Here is a 17,269-nt window from a genome sequence, read left to right as displayed (position 1 = left end):
CACAGAGGCGGGTGATGGGGACAGGCGGCCACACCGAGGTCCCCTCCATGGCCACCAGACCACTGACACACACGGAGGAGGGTGACGGGGACAGGCGGCCACACCAAGGTCCCCTCCATGGCCAGCGGGTGACGGGGACAGGCGGCCACACCGAGGTCCCCTCTATGGCCAGCGGGTGATGGGGACAGGCGGCCACGCCGAGGTCCCCTCCATGGCCACCAGACCACTGACACACACGGAGGCGGGTGATGGGGACAGGCGGCCACGCCGAGGTCCCCTCTATGGCCACCAGACCACTGACACACACGGAGGCGGGTGACGGGGACAGGCGGCCAGGTCAAGATCCCCTCTGTGGCCAGCGGGTGATGGGGACAGGCAGCCACGCCAAGGTCCCCTCCATGGCCACCAGACCACTGACACACATGGAGGCGGGTGATGGAGACAGGCGGCCACGCCGAGGTCCCCTCTGTGGCCACCAGACCACTGACACACATGGAGGCGGGTGACGGGGACAGGCAGCCAGGCCGAGGTCCCCTCTGTGGCCAGCAGGTGATAGGGACAGGCAGCCACGCCGAGGTCCCCTCCATGGCCACCAGACCACTGACACACATGGAGGAGGGTGACGGGGACAGGCGGCCAGGTCAAGATCCCCTCTATGGCCAGCGGGTGATGGGGACAGGCGGCCACGCCGAGGTCCCCTCCATGGCCACCAGACCACTGACACACACGGAGGAGGGTGACGGGGACAGGCGGCCAGGTCAAGATCCCCTCTGTGGCCAGCGGGTGATGGGGACAGGCAGCCACGCCAAGGTCCCCTCCATGGCCACCAGACCACTGACACACATGGAGGCGGGTGACGGGGACAGGCAGCCAGGCCGAGGTCCCCTCTGTGGCCAGCAGGTGACAGGGACAGGCGGCCACGCCGAGGTCCCCTCCATGGCCACCAGACCACTGACACACATGGAGGAGGGTGACGGGGACAGGCGGCCAGGCCGAGGTCCCCTCTGTGGCCAGCAGGTGACAGGGACAGGCGGCCACGCCGAGGTCCCCTCTGTGGCCAGCGGGTGACGGGGACACGCCAGCACCCTCCCCCCCAGGCAGAAATGAGCCCAAAATCGGGGCAGAAAAAGGGGCCGGGACTCCCGACACCTCTCAGTACCCCAATTACCTTTTTACCCCGTTTTTTGCCCCAAAACCAACTGACCTTTGGTTGGGCCTTTGGAGCAGAAACGTTTCGGGGAAAAAAACAACTTTTTGGGCAAAACTCAAGGATAATAACACCAGTAGCCACAGCCCGAGGCTCCTCTACCGACGGTACCGGCAACATCCACTCACACCACGAAAAAAGGGTAAAAAAAACCACCAGAAATGAGATTTTGGGGCATTTTCCCCCGATCGCAGGAGGCCTGGAAGGAGCATTTTGGCTTTCGTGCTGCCAAAAATGGCCAAAACCCTGGGGTTTCACCCCAAAACCCTCCTGGAAATGCCCCATATGGGGGGGGTTTGGGGGGTTACCCCAAAAATGAGGCTCCCAACCACCGGTGGAGGGACACCGGCGTCACCATGACGGCGACCAACCGCCGGTGGACTATTCCCCAACCGCTCGGCCCCGGGGACACCGGCGTCACCGTGACGGCGACCAACCGCCGGTGGACGATTCCCCAACCGCCCGGCCCCGGGGACACCGGCGTCACCGTGACGGCGACCAACCGCCGGTGGACGATTCCCCAACCGCTCGGCCCCGGGGACACCGGCGTCACCGTGACGGCGACCAACCGCCGGTGGACGATTCCCCAACCGCTCGGCCCCGGGGACACCGGCGTCACCGTGACGGCGACCAACCGCCGGTGGACGATTCCCCAACCGCTCGGCCCCGGGGACACCGGCGTCACCGTGACGGCGACCAACCGCCGGTGGACGATTCCCCAACCGCTCGGCCCCGGGGACACCGGCGTCACCGTGACGGCGACCAACCGCCGGTGGACGATTCCCCAACCGCCCGGCCCCGGGGACACCGGCGTCACCGTGACGGCGACCAACCGCCGGTGGACGATTCCCCAACCGCTCGGCCCCGGGGACACCGGCGTCACCGTGACGGCGACCAACCGCCGGTGGACGATTCCCCAACCGCCCGGCCCCGGGGACACCGGCGTCACCGTGACGGCGACCAACCGCCGGTGGACGATTCCCCAACCGCTCGGCCCCGGGGACACCGGCGTCACCGTGACGGCGACCAACCGCCGGTGGACGATTCCCCAACCGCTCGGCCCCGGGGACACCGGCGTCACCGTGACGGCGACCAACCGCCGGTGGACGATTCCCCAACCGCTCGGCCCCGGGGACACCGGCGTCACCGTGACGGAGACCAACCGCCGGTGGACGATTCCCCAACCGCTCGGCCCCGGGGACACCGGCGTCACCGTGACGGCGACCAACCGCCGGTGGACGATTCCCCAACCGCTCGGCCCCGGGGACACCGGCGTCACCGTGACGGCGACCAACCGCCGGTGGACGATTCCCCAACCGCTCGGCCCCGGGGACACCGGCGTCACCGTGACGGCGACCAACCGCCGGTGGACGATTCCCCAACCGCTCGGCCCCGGGGACACCGGCGTCACCGTGACGGTGACCAACCGCCGGTGGACGATTCCTCAATCGCCTGGCCCCGGGGACACCGGTGTCCCCGTGATGGTGACCAACCACCGGCAGTGGTGGATTCCCCATTCTTTCACCGTAAAAGCGATCAACTGCTTGGCACAGTCGCTCCTCTCCGGCTGCCGGTCCCTAACTGCCAGCAGAGGATTTCCCAACCACTCGGCCCGGAGGACACGGGTGTCACCGTGACGGTGACCAACCACCGGGAGAGGATTCCCCAGCCCCTTGGCCCGTGGGACGCTGGCGTCATGGTGACGGTGACCAACCGCCGCCAGTGGTGGCAGATTCCCTCTTCTTTCACCCTAAAAGCAATCAACCGCTCCGGCTGACGGTCCCGAACCGCTGGCAGAGGATTTCCCAACTGCTCACCCCAAGGGACACCATTGTCACCGTGACAGTGACCAACCACCGGTAAAGGATTTCCCAACCGCTCACCTGGGGGGACACCGGTGTCACCGTGCCGGTGACCGACGGCTGGTAGAGGATTCCCCAACCGCTCAGCCCGGGGGATGCCGGTGACCCCGTGACGGTGACCAACCGCCAGCAGAGGATTTCCCAACCTCTTGGCCGAGGGCCACCGGCGTCCCCGTGACAGGGGCCACCGAGAATTCCCGAGGACCATTCCCGGGGCGGTGACACCTACATCCGTGTCACGGCCTCGGTTGTCCCCGGTGTTTTTGGCAGCCGGTCGGGGTGAAGCCCGGGAGAGGTGTCACATCTGCCCGGCGGCTCTTGCAACGAGCTGGCACGTCCTCAGCCCAGCGTGTGTGTGTCCCCCCCCTGCCGACGTCACCCGTCCGCCCCCATAAATCACAACCGGCGCTCGCTGACAGGTCCCAGCCGACCGCCGGCGGTCAGGGATGAAGCTCACCGCCACCACTGCCGCCGGAGAGGGAACCCCCGGTGTCCCCGAGCCGCGGAGGGAGGGAGGGCGGGGGTCCGGGCGGGTGACGGCGGGTGCCAAGTTTGGCGTGGGGAGAGGAAGCAACACCCGGCGCCGCCGGGGTCACATTCCTGCCTAATCCCTTGGCACCGCCGGCCAGCCTGCTGCCAGACCGCTGCCGGCAGGGTCCGGGGACAGGCAGCGCTGCCAGGACCACCCGGATAACACCAAACCCCACCTCCGGTTGTGTTTATGGCGGGGGGGACGATGCCGGAAAATGGTAACGGGTTAAAAAAAAAAAAACCCAAACCCCCTTTTTTTTTTTTTTTTTTTAAAATCCTGCTTTTTTCCATGGCGGCGTGGATGCCCCCGTCCCAACCGGCCGGGCCGGATCCTGCCCTCCCACTTCCCCCCCCCCGCCCCCCAATTTTCCCCCCCACCCTGGTTGTTCCCCCCCACCGCCCGCCGTCACCTTCGGGTGTTCCCCGCAGGGTACAGCCGCTCGCCGGGACGGGGCTCAGCCCCACCGGGCCTGATCCTGCCATTTTAGGGGTGTTTCCCCCCCCTCACTACCACCCCATTCTCCCCCCCCCCCCCCCAGCACCATCAGACATGCGCGGGGAGCCGGGGCGCGTTGGCAAACCATCAACGAGAATTTTCCACACACGTGACGCTTCCCACTCCCCGCACCTCGAGAAAAAACGTAGACACCCGGACGGGGAAGGGGGGGGGGGTGGGGGGGGAGAAAGGCGTACACCCGCCCGCTGCCTGTGCCGGCAGGCAGCTGCCAGACACAAAGCCCCCCCCCCCCCCAGGCAGCCACGGCGGCGAACGTGCGCGAAGCAGGAAAAAAAAGGGCAAAATGAACGAAAATTTCGAATACGCGGCGAACGCGTGGGGGGGGGGGGGGGAAGGGGAAAAAATGGGGGGGGGAGGAAGAGGGAGCGATTCTGCGAAAGGGGAGGAAAGAGTTTGAACAAAGGAAGAGGCGAGGCGTGCTCAAAAATGGGGGGAAAAGGCAGGAAAATGGGGTGCGCGGTGCAGCGAAGCGGAGCGAGGCGTAGTTTTCCCCCCGGCGGAAAAATAAAAAAATCACCGGTTTGGCTCTTTTTGGGGTGTTTTACCCCGTTTTCTGGCTGGGCCCCGGTGGTGGGGCAGCCAGCCGGGCCTTTGGCCGGCAACTTGGTGAGAGTGTGGAAAAAACCTCAACTTTTTGCCTGATTTTGGCTTTTTTTCTTTTTTTTTAATAAAAATTGGTTGGTGTGGGTTCACCCCCTTCCGGCACTTGAACGGAGCCGCCGCGTTCCCGGCTGACGCCATTGTTCTCGGCCGGGACGGGCTGGAAACGGCAAAAATAGGGAAAAAAAAGGAAAAAAAAAAAAAAAACCACACACAAAAAAACCCCAAATCCCAACAAGTTTCAGCTGTGGAGGAGGAGGGGGAGGGGGTCGGCCTCTCGCCGGAGAAGTGGGGAAAAAAGTGTTATTTCACCTCAAATCCGGGGAGCCCCGAGCGCCCGGCTGGCTGTCGGGAGAGGGACGGACGGACGGACAGACAGAGGCTGGCCTCCCGCTGCTCCTGCGCCGGGGGGAAAGGTTAAAAACGTGCAATACTGCTGCTCTGGGGAGAGAAAGGTTAACAAAAATAGCTATTATTGGTGCTAGGGGTAGGAAAAGTTTAAATAAAAAGGGGGTTAGGGCTGTTCTGGGAGAGAAAAGTTGAAAAAATGGGGTTTAGGGTTGTTCTGGGAGAGAAAAGTTGAAAAAATGGGGTTTAGGGCTGTTCTGGCAGAGAAAAGTTGAAAAAATGGGGTTTAGGGCTGTTCTGGGAGAGAAAAGTTGAAAAAAATGGGGTTTAGGGCTGTTCTGGGAGAGAAAAGTTGAAAAAATGGGGTTTAGGGCTGTTTTGGGAGAGAAAAGTTGAAAAGAACAGGTATTAGTGCTGTTCCAGGGAGAAAAAAAGTTTAAAAAAGTGACTTTAGGGCTGCTTCGGGGGCGGCCGGGCGGCCCCACGTGGAGCGTTTGCGGGATCGGGGCTGCGGAGAGAAAAAATAATTTAAAAATCGCCCAAAAAGCCAAGAAAAAGGCAAAGGAAACGGTGCTGGCTTGGGGAGGCCGTGCTGGAAAGGCGGTTTTGCCCGTTTCTAGGCGTTTTGGGGGGAAAAGGGAGGGTCTAAAATCAAAATTTACCCATTTCTGAGCATTTTGGAGGGAAAAGAGGGGGGTCTAAAATCCTAATTTACCATTTCTGAGCATTTTTGGGGGAAAAGAGGGGTCTAAAATCCCAATTTACCCATTTCTGAGCATTTTCGGGGAAAAAGAGGGGTCTAAAATCCCAATTTACCCATTTCTGAGCTTTTTGGGGGAAAAGGAGGGGTCTACAATCCCAATTTACCCATTTCTGAGCATTTTGGGGGAAAAAGAGGGGTCTAAAATCCCAATTTACCCATTTCTGAGCTTTTTGGGGGAAAAGGAGGAGTCTAAAATCCAAATTTACTCATTTCTAAGCTTTTCCAGAAAACAGAGGGTTCTAAAATCCCAATTTACCCATTCCTGAGCATTTTCAAAGTGAGCGGATTCACTTTAAAATCAAAGCTGTTGTTTCAATCGAACTGGCCACTTTGGGCTACCAGATGCCTTTTCCCCCCACTCTGAGGCCAAAAAGCAAAAAAAATCTCATTCAGAAGGCAAAAAACCCTATCATTTGGCACAAAAATGGACAATTTTAGGTCCTCACCTCAGGAAAAACCACCAGAAACGGTGTCCGAAACCCCAAACCATCCCCGCACCGGCGGAGGCGGGTGTTGGGGACCTGCCGGGGTTCCCCGCTGAGGAAAACGGACATTTTTTTCTGCTAAATCCTCTTTTTTTTCCCCGTTTCTCACATTTTTTAATGCCCGCGCACACCCTTGGAGGAGGAAATTTCAACCGAAGCGGCGGCGCACACCCGAACGGGGCGAGTTTGGAGGGTGCAAACCTGCCCCAAAACCACCAGCGGCGCCAGAATTTTGGGTGAAGGCGCAGCCGAGCCGCCGACACCGAGAAGTGGTGTTTGAGACGTGCAAGAAACTACAATAAAACACAATAAACCACGATAAAATACAATAAAACACAATCAAATACAATGGAAGCGTCCCTTCGGGCCTGGGATAAGTCAGCGCTGGGATGTCGACGGTTCCTGGGGACTCTGGGTCCTTCCCGGAGGGGGTTCTGCACGGTGACATCCGTCAGCCCCGAGACCATCGGCACCCAAACCCACCCGCCATGGGGTGCAACAACTGCTCTGGGTCAAGCCAGGCACCCAACAGCACCCATCACCCCACAGCACGGGGTACAACAACAGTCCTGGATCCCATCAGGAGCACAACAGCACCCATCGGCCCACACCATGGGGTGCAACAACCGCCCTGGACCCTGCCAGGCACCCAACAGCACCCACCACCCCACACCACAGGGTGCAACAGCCATCCTGGATCTTGTCAGGCGCACAACAGCCCCCGCTGCCCCACAAATGCCTGAGTTCCTGCCAGGCACCCAAGAGCACCCATCACCCTACACGATGGGGTGCAACAACCATCATGGATCTTGTCAGGCGCGTAACAGCACCCATCACCCCACACCACAGCGTGCAACAACCATCCTGGGCCCTGTGAAGTGTCCAACAGCCCCCCTTGCCCCACAACCACCTGGGATCCTGTCAGGCACCCAACAGCACCCGTCACCCCACACTACGGGGTGCAACAGCTGCGCTGGGTCCTGTCAGGCGCACAACAGCACCCATCACCCCACACCACAGAGTGCAACAACCATCCTGGGCCCTGTGAAGTGTCCAACAGCCCCCATCACCCCACATCACATAGTGCTACAGCCACCCTGGTTGCTGTCAGGTGCACAACAGCACCCAGCATCCCACATCACAGGGTGCAACAGCCACCCTGGGTCCTTCCAGGCACCCAAGAACACACACCACCCTGCAACTGCCTGGGTTCCTGTCAGGCACACAACAGGACCCGTCACCCCACACCACGGGGTGCAACAACCATCCTGGACCCTGTGAGGTGCCCAACAGCCCCCCTTGCCCCACAACCGCCCTGGGTCTTGTCAGGCACCCAACAGCACCCATCACCCCACACCACAGAGTGCAACAACCACCCTGGGTCCTGTCAGGTGCACAACAGGACCCGTCACCTCACAACCACCTGGGATCCTGCCAGGCACCCAACAGCACCCGTCACCCCACACCACGGGGTGCAACAGCCACCCTGGGTCCTCTCAGTCACACAACAGCACCCATCACCCCACACCACAGCGTACAACAACCATCCTGGACCCTGTGAGGCGCCCAACAACCCCCCTTGGCCCACAACCACCTGGGATCCTGTCAGGCACCCAACAGCACCCATCACCCCACACCACGGGGTGCAACAGCTGCCCTGGGTCCTGTCAGGCGCCCAACAGCACCCATCACCCCACACCACGAGGTGCAACAACCATCCTGGACTCTGTGAGGTGCCCAACGGCCCCCCTTGGCCCACAACCGCCTGGGATCCTGTCAGGCGCACAACAGCACCCATCACCCCACACCACAGGGTGCAACAGCTGCACTGGGTCCTGTCAGGCACACTACAGCACCCATCACCCCACACCACAACGTACAACAACCATCCTGGACCCTGTGAGGCGCCCAACAGCCCCCCTTGGCCCACAACCGCCTGGGATCCTGTCAGGCGCACAACAGCACCCATCACCCCACACCACAGCGTACAACAACCGCCCTGGGTCCTGTCAGGCACCCAAGAGCACCCATCACCCCACACCACGGGGTGCAACAGCCATCCTGGATCCCGTCAGGCGCACTACAGCCCCCGTCACCCCACACCACAGGGTGCAACAACCATCCCGTGAGGTGCCCCCACAGCCCCCGTCACCCCACACCACGGGGTGCAAGCGCCCACCCTGGGTCCTGTCAGTCGCCCAACAGCCCCCGTCCCCCCAAACTGTGGGGTGCAACACCCACCCTGCTTCCTACCCCCCCCCAACACCCCCCCCCCAGGGTCTTCACCCCCTCAGGCCCTGCCCCTCCCCGTGGGGGTGTTGGGGGGGTGACACGTGTGGGGGTGACACCCGTGGAGGGGTGACACGCGTGGGGGGGGGGGGGGAGCCCACAGCCATGCCCCCCCCCCCTTTTATAACACAGGGTTTAGGGGGGGTCCCTGAAACCGCCCCCCCCCCGCCGTTGTTTACAAACAACGCGTGCCCCCCCCCCCATTCACAACACACACCCCCCCCCCCCCGAGGCGCCGTGTGGCGGGAAAGCGTGTGGCGGGAAGCCGTGTGGCGGGAAGCCGTGTGGCGGGAAAAGCACGGGGGGGGGGGGGGGGGGGGGTCCGAGGAAAAAAAGGGGGGGGGGGCGGTTGGGGGGGGGGGGGGCTTTTTACCTGTGGGCGCCTCCGGCGGCCCCGCGGCGGCGGGAAGGGGAGCGGGGGGGGGCGGCGGCGGCGGCGGCGGCGGCGGCGGGGCGGGAGGCGGCGGGGGGAAGATGTCGGCGGGTCCTCGGTGTCCTCCGGTAACGGCGAGGAGAGCGGCGGCGGCGGCGGCGTCTTCCTCCTCCTCCTCTTCCTCGTCTTCTTCTTCTTCCTCCTCGTCGTCTTCGTCCCCCTCCGCCTCAGACACCACCATCTCCTCCTCCTCTTCCTCGTCCTCCCTCAGAGGGGAAGCCATGGCGGGGCTGAGGGGGGCAGGAGGGAGACGGGAGTGAGGAGGGCGGGAGGCGGAGGGAGGCGGCGGGGGGGGGGGGGGGGGGACCGGGGATGGGGGGGGGGGGGACCGATGGGGGGGGGGACACCCCTCGGAGCGCACCCACCGCCCCCCACCCACCGGGGAGGGGGGGGGGACAACAACGGGGAGACCCCCCCCCGGGCCGGGCCCGGTGACAACACCCCCCCCCCCCCTCCGGTGAAGGGGGGGGGGGCGAGGTTGTGCGATGCTAAAAGTGAGGGGGGGGGGGGAGGGAAAAAAAGAAATGAAAATGACCGAAAAATTAACAAAAAAGCTTTAAATTCCCTTAAAAAAAAGGAAAAAAAAAAAAAAAACCACGGGTCGGGACAGAGTTCCCCGCGAGAGCGCGGAAAATGGCCGCCCCGAAATTTATTTTTAAATCCGACCCCCCCCCCCACCTCGGAAGGAAAAAAAAAAGAATTAAAAAAACAATAAAAAGAAAAAAAATAAAAAAACAGAAAAAAAAAAACGGGGGAAAAAAAAAAGCCGGGAGGAGAAAAAAAAAAAAAAAAAAGGGTGAAAAGGGGAAAAAAAGCGGAAAAAAAAGCCCCCCCCCTTTAAGAAAGGGGGGAAAAAAAGCCCAAAATGGCCGGCGGGGGGGGGGGTATTTTATTTTTAAGGGGGGGGGTTGGGTTTTTTTTGAAGTCGCCCCACTCCCACACACACCTTCCTGGAGGGTAGAAAAGATTTGGGGGAAAAAAGAAAAAAAAAAAAAAACAAAACCCAAAAAAACCCAAGAAAAAGGAAAAAAACACCACAAAAATGCCTCAAGAAAAAGCGGGGGGGGGGGGTTTAAAAAAAAAAAAAAAAGCTTCCCCCCCCCTCGTTGCCGCTACAGCCCGAGCGGGCGAAGAATCATAATTCTGCTTTTTTTGGGGGTGGTTTTTTTGGGTTTTTTTTTTTGCTTTTTTTGGGTTGCTTTTTGGGTTGGTTTAGGGTTTTTTTTTGGGGGGGGGGTTGGGGGGGGGTTGGGGCCTTGTTTGCTTAATTTTTATATCGCTATAATCTCTGCAGATCCCGGCGCGTGAGATGACCGATATTTGTGTATTCCCGGCGCGGGGGGGGGACCCGAAAGAGGAAGATTTCTGCATAAAACAAAGATGGCTGCGGTAAATTATTTCTTCTTTTTTTTTTTTTTTTTTGGCTCTCTTTCTCCTTATACTTCCCCCCCCCTTCAATAAAAATATTTCTGGCGGGGGGGGCCGGATTAATCAGTACTCATGCTCAGTGTGACATCAGCATAAATTGTTAAAGGTTAACTAGTTCCATACTAGTCCCGCCGCTTTATTTTTCATTTTTTTCACCCTTTTTCCCCCCGTTTCGCTAGTCCACGCCAAAACCGACGAGGGGGGGGGAAGATTTTAACGCACAGACAAAAAAAAAAGGGGTTGGGTTTGGGGTTTTTTCTTCTTATTTTTGCTTTTTTTTTTTTTTTTGCTTTATCCCTCCCTTCCCTACTTTTAAATACTTCAGAAGGGAGTGGTTTTATGGGTTGGTTGGGTGGTGGTGGTGGTTTTTTTTTTTTTGGGGACTTTCTTTAAGCTGCAGGGGAGGAAGAACAAAAAAAAAAAAAGAAAAAAATATTTTTAAGAGAGAAAAAATATTTTAAAAAGGAAAAATAGGAAAAAAGGAAAAAATATTTTAAAAAGGGATAAATATTTAAAAGAGGGAAAAATATTTTTAAGAGGGAAAAATATTTTAAAAAGGAAAAAATATTTTAAAAAGGAAACAATATTTTAAAAAGGAAACAATATTTTAAAAAGGAAAAATATTTTTAAAAAGGAAAAATATTTTTAAAAAGGAAAAAGTATTAAAAAAGGTAAAAGTATTTAAAAAGGTTAAAGTATTTAAAAAGGTAAGAGTATTAAAAAAGGTAAGAGTATTAAAGATAAGAGTATTAAAAAAGGAAAAATGTTTTAAAAAAGGAAAAATGTTTTAAAAAAGGAAAAATGTTTTAAAAAAGGAAAAATGTTTTAAAAAAGGAAAAATGTTTTAAAAAAGGAAAAAATATTTTAAAAAGGAAAAAATATTTTAGAAAGGAAAAAATATTTTAGAAAGGAAAAATATAAAAAAAAGGAAAAATATTTAAAAAAAAAAGAAAAAATATTGAAAAAGAAAAAGAAACAAATGGATTTGAAAGTCCCTGCGGGGCCGGGGGGTTCAAGCGGCCGCCCACCCCTCGCAACCCCCTCATTTCGCCGGCGGGCAGCACCCCGTTTTACCGATCGCCCCCCAAAAAAAACGGGGAGAAACGGGCAAGATTTATGGCGGGGGCTGAATTTTTGGGGGTTTGCTTGCCCCAAATCCTCCAAAGCCACCCTAAAAACCAGCAAAACCTCCCAAACCCCCGGGGCTGGGCCCCGGCGCTCGCCCCAACCCCCCGCACGTGGTTTTTTGCCGCCTTTTTAACCTCCCGCCTCCTTTTTTGGGGCTTTTTTGCCCCAAAACGCCAGGGGATGAACCGGCGGCGGCAACAGGTTGAGCCCCGAACCGCCGCGGCGGGAATCCGCACCGCCGGCCTTCGGGACCTCCTCCTGCACCGCCAGGCCTGCAACACCCCCGAAAACGGGGGTAAAACGGGGAAAAAAACAGAAAACACCCAGGGTTTGGCGTTATTTTTACCCCGTTTGGGGTTTTTTTACCCCAAACACCGCTACCGGCTGTTGTCTCCGCAACGGTGCGGCCGTTCTCAGCCGGCGAGGGCAGCACCCTCTCGCCCTCAACCCCCCCCACCCTCCTCTTTTCCGCAAACCCTACAAAAAAAGAGAGAAAACCGGGCGATTTTGGGCAGGGAAGACCCTCGCACCGCAACACCGGTGTCAAAAAAACCCCCGGTGACACCCCAAATCCCCCCCAAACCCCCGGGGCGACCCCGTGCTGCAGCAAGCGCCAGGTAGACCCGTTCCGCTTGTCTTTTTGGGGCAGTTTGTTGGTTTTTTTCACCCCCAAACCGCCAACCCCGACACCCCCCAACCCTCGCTCCCTCTTTGCGGGACCAAACACCCCCCCCCTCGCTTTCATTTTGGGGTGTTTTCCTCCTTTTTCACCGTTTCCCCTCCGTTCGGCGCGGGTTGGTGAGCATCTCCGGCGTCTCCATCCCCGCCGCCGCTCGGCTCCGATGCTCCTCACACCCGGCGGGCGCGAGGGCAACACCGTGCCGCTGCCGGTGGTCGCGGTGTCACCCGGTGCTGGGAGAGCCGGGGGTGTTTTCCGCCCTCCCTCTGACACCGGCACGCTCCCAGTTTCCAGAGACCCCGTGAGGGAACCCCCGGAGGGTCCGGCGGTGACTCCAGGAGGGTGACGCCATCCCGCAGGGTGTCACCAGGCTGGTCCCCCCACGAGCGCTCGGTGGTTCGGTGAGCCGGTGGACTCGGCGGTGCGTGCCAGGTTGGGGTGATCCGCCCCGGTGCTGGGCGGCTGTTTCGGGGCGCGGATCGGTGTTGCCGGAGCCTGTGTGTCCCGGCGGAGCTGGATAGGGGATGCCTGTGGAGACAGATGTCACCCGCCAGCACCCTCGGTCACCCGCGCCCGCCGAGTCACCCACCCGCACCCCGAGTCACCCGCCAGCTCGGCTGACTTACACCCACCACTGTCCGTGCCCTGAAGATGACGGTGACAACCGCCGGACCCTCCTCTTCAGGGACACCGGAGCCACTGCGGTGCGCCGAGCGGGGAGCAGCCGGACACGGCTACGGACAGCTGGACAGGGACAACCGGACAGGGACAGCCAGACAGGGACAGGCGGACAGGCATCGGGAACGCCGCGAGCCCTCTGGGGGGGGCGTAAGGTCAGCGTCGGGGACGCGTCCCACGTGACGCGTGGCCGTGCCAGGGGCTGGCAGCCACCCACGGGGACAAACAGCCGGCGCCACACGCCTGGCGGTTGTCACCCGCCATCACCCGGCGCCGGTCCCGTGGGAAAACACCCCCACGGTGGGGGGTACAGTGTCACTGTCACCTGGGGGGGGGACACACGCTTGGGGACATCGAGGCTGAGCCTGGTTGTGTCACCCAATGGGGGGGGGGGTAGAGTGTCACCGTCACCCAGGGAGGGCACGTGGTGGTACCCCTGGGGTGACGCTTGGGGACACGGAGGCTGTGTCACCTGACGAGAGGGGTACAGTGTCACCGTCACCCGGCGGGGGGGGACACTTGGGGACACCGAGGCTGAGCCTGGCTGTGTCACCCTACGGGGGGGGTACAGCGTCACCGGGAGCAGGGGGGACACGCGGTGGTACCCCTGGGGTGACGCTTGGGGACGCCGAGGCTGTGCCACCCCACGGTGGGGTGACGAGACACCCCATGGGGGGGGGGGGCGACACAGGGTGACAACCCCCCCCTCGTCACCCCCAGAGGACCCCCAACAGCCGCCCGCCACCACCCCAGCTGGGGGGGGGGGTCCCCAAAGAGGGTCCCCGAGTGTCCCCCGCGTCCCCCCTCCCCGCCCCGAGGCTCCGCTGCGGCTGTTTTTGCCAAAATCCGGTTTATTTCTGCTCAAAACGTTACAGTTTGCCCCCCAAAACTGGGGGGGACCCTCCTGGGGACCCCCCGCTGTCACCCGCCGCCTGTTGCAGGGGGCGGGGGGGGGGAGCCTCATCCCAGGGCTGCAAAGGGAGGAGATGGGTGGTGGGTTTGGGGGGGCTGGGGGGTTTGGGGGGCCCTACCACGGGGGTTGGGGGGGGGCAGCAGGGTTTGGGGGGGCTGGGAGGTTTTGGGGGGGCCCTACCAGGGGAGGTTGGGGGGGGCAGCAGGGTTTGGGGGGGCTGGGAGGTTTTGGGGGGGCCCTACCAGGGGAGGTTGGGGGGGGCAGCAGGGTTTGGGGGGGCTGGGGGGGCACTACCGGGGGGGTTGGGGGGGGCAGCAGGATTTGAGGGGGCTGGGGGGTTTTGGGGGGGCCCTACCAGGGGAGGTTGGGGAGGGCAGCAGGGTTTGGGGGGGCTGGGGGGTTTGGGGGGCAGTGGAGGTTTGGGGGGGCCCTACCAGGGGGCTTTGGGGGGGGGGCTGGGGGGTTTGGGGGGGCAGTGGGGGCCCTACTAGGGGAGGTTGGGGGGGCAGCAGGGTTTGGGGGTGCTGGGGGGTTTTGGGGTGCCTACTGGGGGGTTTGGGGGGGCTGGGGAGTTTGAGGGGGCCCTACCGGGGGGGTTGGGGGGGGCTGGGGGGTTTTGGGGGGCAGTGGAGGCCCTACCAAGGGGGCTTTGAGGGGCGCAGCAGGGTTTGGGGGGGCTGGGGGGTTTTGGGGGGCAGTGGAGGTTTGGGGGGGGCCCTACCAGGGGGCTTTGGGGGGGGGGCAGCAGGGGTTTGGGGGGGCTGGGGGGTTTGGGGGGGCAGTGAGGGCCCTACTAGGGGAGGTTGGGGGCAGCAGCAGGGTTTGGGGGTGCTGGGGGGTTTTGGGGTGCCTACTGGGGGGTTTGGGGGGGCTGGGGGGGTTTTGGGGGGCAGTGGGGGCGTGACCAGGGGGGTTTGGGGGGGCAGCAGGGTTTGGGGGGTTTTGGGGAGGGGTGCAGGGTTTTGGGGGTGCAGTGGAGGTGTTGGGGGGTGCAGTGGGGGTGTTGGGGAGGGGTGCAGGATTTTGGGGGTGCAGTGGGGGTGTTGGGAGAGGTGCAGGGTTTTGGGGGTGCCAGGGGGGTGTCAGTGGGAGTGCAGGGTTTTAGGGGTGTTGGGGGGGTGCAGGGTTTTGGGGGTGCAGTGGGGGTGTTGGAGGGGTGCAGTGGGGGTGTTGGGGAGGGGTGCAGGGTTTTGGGGGTGCAGTGGGGGTGTCGGGGGGGGGTGCAGGGATTTGGGGGTCCCTACCGCGGCTATTTCTCGGCGAAGTCGTCGGTGAAGTAGAGCAGGACGGTGGGGGGGGAGTCGTCGTCGTCGTTGTCGTCACCGCCGCCGATGTCGGGGTGCGGGGGGGGGGTCCTCGGGGTGCAGGGGGGCCCCCCCGCAGCGCCAGGCGTAGCCCCCCGCGTGGGCGTTCCAGGGCAGCGCCTGCGCCACCAGGGCCCCCCCCCCGGCACCCCCCCCGCCTGCGCCCGAAGGGGGACCCCCGAAAGGGATCAGGGCACCCCAAAAGGGGACAAGGGACCCCCCAGGGGGGGCAGGGGACCCCCAAAAGGGATGAGGGACCCCCAAAGGGGATGAGGGGACCCCCAAAAGGGTGCAAGGGGACCTCTAAAGGGGTCGAGGGACCCCCCCCGTGGGGACAGGGGACCCCCCCAAATGGAACAAGGGCACCCCAAGACCCTCCCCCATCCCTGGGGGTCCGCCACGTCCCGTCCCCCCCCCCTCCCGGTGACATTGGGGACATCCCAGGGGCTCAGATCACGTCTGGGGGTCCCCCAGGTCCCCTCCAGCCCCCCCAAACCCCCCCAGGTGACACTGGGGCATCCTGGGGGTCCCCCACGTCCCCGTCCCCCCCCAGGTGACACTGGGGCATCCCGGGGGTCCCCTATGTCCCCCCCCCCCGGTGACACTGGGGACATCCCGGGGGTCCCCCACGCTCCCCACCCCCCCCAGGTGACATTGGGGACATCCCGGGGGTCCCCCACGCCCCCCACCCCCCCCAGGTGACACTGGGGACATCCCGGGGGTCCCCCACGCCCCCCACCCCCCCCCAGGTGACCCTGCCCCCCCCCCCCACCTCGATGACGTGCTCCTGCCCCGTCAGGGTGTTGATGAGCCGCAGGCGTTGGGGGGCGGCTGTCGCCCCCCCCCTCCCCTCCCCCCGCCGGCCGGGGGCCCCCCCGCCGTGGGGGGGTCTCCGGGGGGACCCAGTCGGAGCGGGGTTCGGGGGGGGCCCCCCCCGGCCGGCAGCAGCGCACCAGCCCCGACGGGGGGGCCACGGGGGTCTGCGGGGGGGGGGGGGGCGGTGAGGACCCCCCAATATTGGGGGGGGGTCTTGGTGCCCCCCAATGTGGGGGGGGAGGCTGTGAGCCCCCAATTTGGGGGGGGTCCTGTGAGCCCCCAAACTGGGAGGGGGGGTGGGGGGGGGTCCCGTGAGCCCCCAGTGGGGGCCCCACCCCCCTCAACCCCCCCGAGATTTTGGGGGACCCCCCCCAACTTACGTGCCGGGGCTGGGGGTCGCAGCGGTGGCCGGGGTCACTGCCTGCGGCACCTGGGGGGGGCGTGGGGAGAGCCCTGGTATAGCCCCCCCCCCCGCCCCCCATGGCGCCTATAGCACCCTATAGCACCCCATGGCCCCCCCACAGCCCCCCCCATGGCGCCTATAGCACCCTATAGCACCCCATGGCCCCTATGGCACCCCGCGGTCCCTATAGCACCCCATGGCCCCCCCCCAGCCCCCCCCATGGCACCTATAGCACCCCCCAGCCCCTATAGCACCCCACGGCCCCCCCACAGCCCCCTATAGCACCCCATGGCCCCCCCCCGCCCCCTCATGGCCCGTATAGCACCCCACAGCCCCTATAGCACCCCACGGCCCCCCCTCTGCCCCCCCCCGGCCCCTATAGCACCCCATGGCCCCCCCTCAGCCCCCCCCAGCCCTCATGCCCCCCCCCAAAGCCCCTATAGCACCCCTATAGAGTCTCTCAGCCCCCCCGCAGCCCCGATAGCCCCCCCCAGCACCCCCTTAGGCTCCATGGCCCCCCCATAGCCCCTATAGCACCCCATAGACCCCCTATAGCATCCCCTTGCTCCCCCAGCCCCCATAGCCCTCCTATAGCCCCCATGGCCCCCCATAGCCCCCATATAGCCCCCCCCAACCCCCCCCCGCCCCCATAGTCCCCCTATAGCCCCCCCCCCCAGCCCCTATGGCCCCTCCATAGCACCTCGAAGCCCCCCTATAGCCCCGCCCAACAGCTCCTATGCCCCCCCCCAGCACCCTATAGCCCCCGTAGCGCCCTATAACACCCCCTTAGCCCCCCCCACAGCCCCTATAGCACCCCCTTAGGGCCCCCCATGGCCCCCACATAGCACCCCACGACCCCCACAGCCCCCCTATAGCCCCCCCAGC

At 62.2% G+C, this 17,269-nt stretch overlaps 1 protein-coding gene across 1 annotated transcript in view; it reads right to left on the bottom strand.

The window, feature by feature from the left end:
* Positions 1 to 15,292, bottom strand: part of LOC309604133 (chromodomain-helicase-DNA-binding protein 3-like) — a gene marked incomplete at its 3' end in the record, with an annotated part of 54,180 nt that extends 38,888 nt beyond the window's left edge. The window contains exons 1-4 of the mRNA XM_082339045.1: positions 15,106 to 15,292; positions 12,903 to 13,087; positions 12,363 to 12,798; positions 8,976 to 9,265 (exon numbers count right to left, since the gene is read on the bottom strand). Coding sequence (XP_082195171.1) covers positions 8,976 to 9,265; positions 12,363 to 12,412 — 340 coding nt within the window. The remainder of the gene's footprint in view (positions 1 to 8,975; positions 9,266 to 12,362; positions 12,799 to 12,902; positions 13,088 to 15,105) is intronic.
* Between the last annotated feature and the right edge of the window lie 1,977 nt (positions 15,293 to 17,269).

The sequence above is a fragment of the Platalea leucorodia genome, assembly GCF_965183815.1.
Source record: "Platalea leucorodia genome assembly, contig: HAP1_HAP1_SCAFFOLD_377, whole genome shotgun sequence".
Taxonomy (NCBI): Eukaryota; Metazoa; Chordata; class Aves; order Pelecaniformes; family Threskiornithidae; genus Platalea; species Platalea leucorodia.
Note: the sequence above shows the minus strand (reverse complement) of the source record. Positions and strands in the feature narration are given on the sequence as shown.